Source organism: Etheostoma cragini, chromosome 1 (assembly GCF_013103735.1).
Source record: "Etheostoma cragini isolate CJK2018 chromosome 1, CSU_Ecrag_1.0, whole genome shotgun sequence".
Classification (NCBI taxonomy): Eukaryota; Metazoa; Chordata; class Actinopteri; order Perciformes; family Percidae; genus Etheostoma; species Etheostoma cragini.
This window is the reverse complement of record NC_048407.1, coordinates 9,878,057-9,886,617: the sequence shown is the minus strand read 5'-3', so window position 1 is coordinate 9,886,617 and position 8,561 is coordinate 9,878,057. Positions and strand designations below refer to the sequence as shown.

The 8,561-nt window shown below is 38.7% G+C and overlaps 1 protein-coding gene across 1 annotated transcript in view; it reads right to left on the bottom strand.

Moving 5' to 3' along the window:
* The window catches only part of taldo1 (transaldolase 1), an 11,301-nt gene extending 3,586 nt beyond the window's left edge, over positions 1 to 7,715 (bottom strand). Inside the window, exons 1-4 of the mRNA XM_034881297.1 lie at positions 7,452 to 7,715; positions 3,296 to 3,419; positions 2,669 to 2,776; positions 2,155 to 2,286 (exon numbers count right to left, since the gene is read on the bottom strand). Coding sequence (XP_034737188.1) covers positions 2,155 to 2,286; positions 2,669 to 2,776; positions 3,296 to 3,419; positions 7,452 to 7,551 — 464 coding nt within the window. The 5' untranslated portion in view covers positions 7,552 to 7,715. The remainder of the gene's footprint in view (positions 1 to 2,154; positions 2,287 to 2,668; positions 2,777 to 3,295; positions 3,420 to 7,451) is intronic.
* Positions 7,716 to 8,561: the final 846 nt, after the last annotated feature.

Sequence of the window (8,561 nt, the reverse complement as noted above, 5' to 3'; positions counted from 1 at the left end):
CCCCCCCCATGTTTACTCCCAACAGCAAAGGGCAGCAGTAGTATGCGTTTACCACTCGAATGAGGGGGTTTGCGGGGTTGTGGTGAAGCACATGTCTGCAGTTTATAATTCGCCCACCACCGTCATAAATCTGTCTCCCTGCAACAATGTGCCTTCAATATTTTGAGTGTCACAGGAAAGACTTTCCTAAACCTAAAGTCAGTCTTTGAAAGAAAACATTTACTGCCCAAGGTTTCCTCAATGAAATGTTTAAATCAAGGTGATAAGCAAATGCCGTGAAATCCAACAAAATACACTTCCATTATTCCCTGCCTGTTTCCCAAAGCTAACTGAAATTAGCAAGCCTGATTGACACCTGAGGCTTATACTACAAAGCAAGATTTGGCATTACCAAGGTAACTTCAGGTTCAGTGCAGGGTTTTCTGTGTCACGACAGTGGATCACTTGTTACTGGGTTCAGTCGTCGTGGTAACTAATGCTGAACACCTAACGTGGTCGGGAGCAGGTTAGACTTAGACTTCTCTTTATTGATCCTTTCGGGATGACTCCCGCGAGGAAATAGAAAATTATGTTGAGATTAGAGATCAACCTGTGTAAAAGCTCTGCCTACTGACCAATCAATACTCAATAACAGCGTCACAGTTCTTAGAAGATCAGGTGAAGCTTGTGTGCAAAAAGAAAGAAAGAAAGAAAGAAAGAAAGAGAGAGAGAGAGAGAAAAAGGCACACAGATAAAAGTAAAAACAATCCTATTAACATTCCCCAATGGGTATTTTTAAGAAAGATATAGTTTTTAAGTAAAGGAAATTGCATACATCTGTGTTTTGAAATAAAATTACTGATTATTCAAATGTACTTTGGTGACATCGCCCTTAAATTAAAATATAAAAACATATTCAAATGTTGGCTGAGTTAGTTTAGCCTACATGATTTTGTACAGGCTATGTTGGTTTGAGCCGTGGTTGCCAACGCACACATCGATTTGAATTATGTTTTAATATTTTTAATTTGCTCTCACAATGAATTAATAGGCTAAAGCAACGACGGTTTATGGAAAGCACAAGTGTAATTATGGTCAGATCTTGTGCCTGACTGATGGGGAAGTGATGTTAATATAAAGATAAACATTGTGATTTACATTTACAGCGTCTGCTTTGTTTTGCCAGTTTTCCTTCCTGGGTTAGAAAACAGTGACTGTGTTTTGCCTCTAAAACTGTGTCTGTGTTCTTCATATTTATGTAGTATTGTAGTTTTGCTTTTCTTATGTAAAATACTCTGCTTTGGTAGAGGCTTGCGATTGGTCATGCTGTGCAAACGCTGCGTCTTTTATGTGAACGCGCGTGTCTCTGGATTGGGAATCCCAGGGTTGATATGACTAGTTGATAACTACCGTCATGCCAGAGCTTATGCAGGACCTCGGTTGTTAGTGTTAGTGAAACCGGGTTACTAAAAGAAATCCAGGACACGATGATCCTGATTTGTAGTACAGCCCTCAGACCCTTCTCAGTAACCGAGAGTGGGTCTGGGGAAGATTCATTTACAGCCCATTTCCAAAGGGACTCCGCTCAAATTCCTCTGGTCGCAAATGGATAGTCCTTGCTCCAATCAGACCACTGATCCAGGTGATGTAGCCGCAACATTAACAAGTCGCTTTGTTTCAGTGTTCTCATGTTGAAGGTCAACAAAAAGCTGATTGCCGTTGCTACGATATTGTCACCGTGTAAAGCGTGCCCCGACAGTTGTGATTAGTGCCACAATTTGGAGCTGGAAATGGGCTTGAATGGGCTCTAAGCCAGACTGACTTGCAGAGCAAATCTCTTTGCAGGACGTTTGTCAGGGATTTACCAGGCTAGAAATTGGCATTATACAGTAGAAAACCACAATAGGATTGGATTAGGGTTGCAACATTATTTTCAGTTGATTAATTTATGGAAAATTGTTTTGATTCCTTCTTAGTTTATTCACGTCTACGTAGTGGTGTATTGTTATAATTATTATTAAGTTGTTTATTAAATTTTTATTAGGTTGATAAATTGTTAAGGGTGTTTTTATTCATATATTATGGAAAGTAAAGAGATGGTAAAAGGGAGGGAGAGAAAGCTGCAACTGAGACAGCCGGAACAGTAAGCCAACATATCAAACATCACTTGCTCACCTGCCGGCCTGGATTCCTTCCCATGTGGAGGACAGCTTGATGAGCACGCGCTCCTTCTCAATGCCTGCTTCTTTGTAGAGAGTGATGAACCTCAGGGCCTTGGCAACCATTTCATCTTTGTCGAAAGATAGTCTGTAAGATTAAGAGAAACAACAGAGCCGAGTAAGAGGGACAGTTCAAAAGGAGAACTGACGGGAGGCGTGTATTGGTTTGTTGAGTTCAAATATGAATAGTATTTCTGAAGAATTGCAGACTCCACCTTTAAGTTAAAGACATGAACGGTGTGTGGAGATATGAAGTAAATTGTGTGACGGTATGACAAACAGAATCCTATTGTAGAAGGATTACCTGTTTAAGTCTGTGACATACGAGTCATGACAGAACCAACAACATGGTCTCTGAATATCAGTGGTCTGCACATGGGTTAAGCTTCTCTAAGTGTACGTGTTATTTTGAGAGGACAGTGAAGTTTCCTGTCATAGTAAGCACCTTGTGATATGTCGTTTGCACCTACCTGGCGTCCACCTCGGTAGAGACTCTGCCTGGGACCTTCTTGAGGATCTCTAGCCCGAAACTCACAAACAGCTTGTCCATTGTGTTGGACACCTGCTCCTCTTCAGTGCTGGACAGAGAACATAATTATGAAGCCAGGTACGTTAATGTCAGAGCTACACTGAAACATTCTATAAACATGGGATCGTATAAAAATGTTATTTTGTCATTCACCTATTAGGGACAATACCTATACCATTATCCCAACCAGATGTGAACGATGAAAGGTGTTTAGGATGTGTAGCCTCCAGCCAATGGCTGTGTAGTTTTTACATTAAGTAGTAATGTGCAAAGTCACAAACCACCAACACTGGATGCTAAGTGTTTTTATATGTTTAACCACATCCTTTAAAAATGCATCATACTAATGCCTTACAGTTAACTGCCTGCTGTAAATTAAGGAACTTTGTCAACACCTTGCACAAAGGAATGATGTACTGTGCAACATCTGCAAAACAATCTTCCCCGTTCTCTAGAAAATGACTTCCATTACAGGTAAACTACTAAATAAAATAGGTTCACTTTATATATATAAAAAAAGAAAAGACAAAAGTTTTGGCTTAGCTCTCATTTGTGAGCAACATCTCACCCGCCTTTGGCGATGCCGTATTTAATGGCCTGGTCCAGCAGGTGGTGGTAGGCGGGCATCTTGGCAGCAGCCAGGATAAGAGAAGGGTTAGTGGTGGCATCTTGTGGCTTGTACTCGTCAATGGCTGCAGGACGGCAAGACAGAGGAGAGTTGTTTCACACAAAACCTGGTTTATCACATTCTTATAAATGTCAAATATCTTACACATGGGATAATTGATGTATTAGACATCCCCAAGCCAAGGATAGACTCGTGAGAGATTTGATACTTCATAAAAGATGAGATTTTTAAGTCTTTTTAGAGAAAATAAATTATTTACTAAATCTCTTATCAGCAGGTGTGGGCAAAAGTTAAAACATTTGGACCAGTCATGATACAGAATATTTAGCAACTTTATTACTTTGAATGCATCTCCCTCTTAAGCTTAATATGAAAATGATAACACTGCAACTATTACAATTACCCTTATTAAAAATGTATTTATTTTTTACAAAATTTAAAAATGAGGTAAATGACTATGGCGTTAGATGTCTCTTTGTTACATATGAGAAAATGATTGGAGAAAAAAAAAAGATAAGACAAGTTTTCATAGCAATAGAAAAAAATATTTGAGACTTAAAAGTTTGAGAAAGAATTAAATATATAATAAATATGTAAATAAATATATAAATATGTAAATCTTTTCTGAGAAAAAAAATCTCAAAATACTTTTTAAACTCAAAATATACTTTTGATGTTGTGTGAAAACATTTAAAAAATAAAAAATAAAAAAGGGTTTCTCTCAAAAAGTCTTTTGCTCTCGCTGTGAAAATATTGTCGGGGCGGGGCCACATTCCTATTGGCCAGTCAGGTGAGCATTGTCGGGTCTTCGGAGTTGATTTGAATCATAACAACCTTAATTAGCCGGCATAGACGCGCTGCCTTAGTTGAGCTCAGAGACTCCAATGTTTGACAACGATGCACACAACTCGATGGATGCTGGCTGAGCCAGTTCAGCATCAGTGCAGATTGAACATTACATAGTCTATCCTAAATGGAAGCTAGTCTGCCATTACTGATGTTTGTCAGATTGACATGGATAAAGGACTTCTCTATAATACATTTAATAAACAAAAACAAAGGGGAAGGGTAATGGACAAAGATGAGATTGTACAATTTTAAATTTATTTCAACTCAACCATTTCCGAATAATATTAGTCCATTTTGTATTATTAGCATTCATTAATACATCACTGCTGTTAGTCTGTCCAAAGTCTCCCCAAAAAGGTGTCAATACAGACAACACTTAACCAGTTGAATCTACAATACACTGCTGCCGCCAGATAGAAAATGGCGCCATCTATTGTAAAGAAATATTGCTGTACCATCCTCTAAAAACCTATTCAGACAGAGTCAGAAGAAGCCAATAGATACCAAAACAGCACGCGGTCCATATTAACGGTAATGTAATTTCAAAATGTTCAGAACTCAATACATCCTGTGACAGTTCACAGGACTGAACGGCAGATTGTAATCTGATATGCATGAGCGGCCTTTTCATGAAGCACAGTGGTTTTAGGTCAGCACGCGATTGTTGCTGCTGAGTCCAGTTGGTGCTGTTGCCAGCGCTTCAGCCTAAGAACAAAGCCTGCCCCTGTTCTGGAGCCAATTACCGCCCTTAAAAACTAAATAAATAGGATCCTTCTGGTGGTCAGCGGGTTTGGACTGGATACTCGTGACCAACAGTTCAAGAAGACTCCACAGTTCAAGTGCTGATTCAGCCGAACTCCAAAAACATATAGGGTCGGTCTCTCTGTCTGTCTGCCTCCCAACTACCTGGAGCATTTTTTTTTATTTTTTAAATTGAATCCTTTTTCCCCTTTAATGGCCATCCAAAACATATTTCCACTGGCAATACATGTCATCAACTGGGCAAATGTATAGCCTGAGGTTGCAATAGAAAGCTTTTTGCGTTTTTAAAATGAGTAGAGAATGCTTTCACTTTTTTTGTAACTTATAAGTTGAACATGAATGTGCTCTTACTACATTTACATGCACATTATTGAATTACTGTACAGGTGCATCTTACATTTGTTTGCAGTCTCAGTGTTTGGTAGTTTGTTGGACCATCAGATAAATGTCCAAGAGGGATATGTAAAAGCATACTATTAACCACAAAATAAAACAAACCTCTTTACACATTGAAGAATGTGCTTTAAAATGTGAATGTTAACAGCTTTCTACACAAATGATCTTCTGAGCATGGTGGTGCATCAAAATACTAGAAATGCAATCACTAAATTAAAGCAAACTTTATATTTCCAGTAACCATTATTGAATAAACAAAAAAGTAGGTTACTTAATACCACAGTCAGATTAGTAACTTAAATCGATATAATATAGTGTGCCTAAGCCTTTCATCTGCCCAAAGCAGGAGTAAACAATTCTTTATCTCATGAGGAATATTCTCAAAATTAATGTCCTCTTTAAACCATCAATAACCCAATTAGTTACCCAAGCAGCCTTGTTACATTCAAGCTATTCCAGAAAATCCCCCCCCCCCCCCCCCCCCCCCCCCCCCCCCCCCCACACTTACTTCAGTGAAGCAAGAGTGTGGTATTACATGTTTGACCAAGTTCTTACATTTCTAATGTGAAAGAAACATGATGCTGCTTGATTTCGACATGGCTACACTTACACCTAGTGAAAACTGAGAAATCTTATAATATTCATTCAATACTTGGATGTAAAAAAGAAAGCCAATGGCTGTGTGAATCCTGAGTAATCACTCTTCTGATCACAACTTTTTAAATGACTGTGCTGACAGAGGTATTCACAGATTTTGAGATGATTGATTAAATTGTTCATCCGCAATTTTCTGAGTGTTTTTCATGTATGTGAGATATAATATATATATATATGCATGCATGCATGCAATAGTTGTGTTATGGTTGTCTAAGCTACTGGATGTTTAAAATTTCCCCCTGGACAACTTAGACCGGTTGTGGTTGATGGTGAAAGCTTTGCAAATAAAAGGTTGCAAAGACAGATGGCTAGCTGGCCAGCTTGCTGTTGGACTAGTAAGTAATAATAGCTGGCTTGCTATGTCAAATCACAACAAAACAGGAATATTATGCATTGTTGCTTTAAGTTTAGTCTGAAAAAAAGATAGATATAAGATATCAAACTTAAATTAAAAAAAACACAACAACTAAATATTTAAATCAAATACTACATATCAAATACTTGCTTCTGAGAAGCTAAGAAAAGAAAAAAAATCAATCACCACTTATCAAAAGTGTTGGCAATTGTAGTTTGTCCACTAATTTATTAATCACATAATTACAGCACTATTTGACTGCATTACATTCATGCATGCCTTAACAGTCATTAATTAGAAAAAAGGTACAGTAAAGCAACAGTTCAGTAAGTGTGCAATTTAGCAAAAGACAAGCTAACATTTAAAAGTGTATGCAAACAGACACCACTCCTGGTGTGTAACAATATCAGCTTTCCAGAATCAGGCCTGGCTGTTACACAAACCAGTTTTGTCATGTCATCCTGAGTTTGCAACGTCTGATTGAGGAACAACCAGGTTTAAAAAAATCATCATGCAATGCATTACCGCACATCTTTCCTCATCATGAGCCATTGAGAAACAGGACCTTTACCTCTGTGGCATGAGGAGGGGGGGGCAAACCAGGAAGGAACACTTTCAACACCCTCTTGCCCGTTAACTCATGGTGCACAGCAGTTAGTTTCGACACCACATAATTCATAGATTTTCACCTAGGTTCAAGTCAATTTAATGGAAGCAAAATATGTGCATTCTCAACTGTGTAAACAAAAGACGTCGCGTAAAATAGTAACGTTACCGTAGTTTGCTAGTGTGGGCAACGTTAACATTAACAAGCAACGTTAATGTTAATCGGATTATCAGATTGTCCACTTAGTAATGAAGTAAACTATCGTAAAACTGATAGGAATTGATTAGCCTGACAGTAAGATAGCTACCATAAGTCTATCGGTCTAAACTAAATCAGACTATACAAGCTAACATTTGAGGCTCACACTTTGACACGGCGGTCACTCACTTTAAAGCTGAATCCTTCTTGGCTAGTTAGTTAGCATGCTAACCAGCTAACATTAGCATTTATTTAAAAGCAGGGACTTTTACCGTTAAAATCCCCGGTGTCTGCTACCACCACAGTGTGTTTCTTCAGCTGGTTCAGTGCTGACTCCATTTTTCGCCGTTTGTCTGGTGACACAGTGGACATGATGAGAGACTGGGACCCTTTTATACACAGAAAACACGTGAGAGCAGGCGGAATGTCAGAGAGACGGGAGCGCGCAACGCTGGAAGAAAAGAGTCAACGGGAGCGCGCTCTGGACTGCAAAGAGCTCGTGCAAAACTAAGTAGTAACTTTGAGGAAAATAATATAGGGCTACGGTGCTTCGGAAGAATAAGTGCGAGAAATTTATGGGACTACTTTTGCGTTAAAGTTACCTTGCCAAATATTGCCTAGCCTACTTATTTTTTTTCCCAGCGTGTCTCATGGACGTAAATTTCCTCTAAAGTTCGGGGGTACAATAAACATCACATTGCTTAACAGCAATTTTTGAAGGGGACACAAAAATACAGCCAAAAATATCCTGTACTTCTAGAGAATATGTGTAGTTGTGGAACTCCAGTAAGAAGGCTGGCAAGCGATTCAATTTTAACATTGGATTAAGTTTTCTTTTCTCTAATAGGCTACAGATAATGCTGAACTGAGAACTGGTTCCCCCTCACGAGGCCTACCCGATGTGAGGCGAGTGCAGATGTGAGTTGCGCATGCGTCGTTTTGTGACAAGTAGTTTACAAGATGCTAACGAGAGACTTCTGTAATGTCAATACAGTAAAAATTGACCTACAGATGAAGTTTGTTCATGGCTGGCTACAAGTTAGCAATCAAATACAAAAAAAGGCTGTCACTTAAATGGCGTTTTGAGCTAACGTTACCAGTCAAACAATCATAGATAGCTAAAACGTTTAGGAATTATTTTCATATTTCATATTTCATATTATATTATTTTTTGTAATGAGAAAAGTTTATTATTTCATAGATTTCACAAATTTCAGTATGACACGTTAAGCCGTAAACCGTTTAAATCTGAGCATGCGCGACTCCCATCTGCACTTGACGCAAATCGGGTAGTGACCATAGACCGTATATACACTCACCGGCCACTTTATTAGGTACCCCATGCTAGTAACGGGTTGGACCCCCTTTTGCCTTCAGAACTG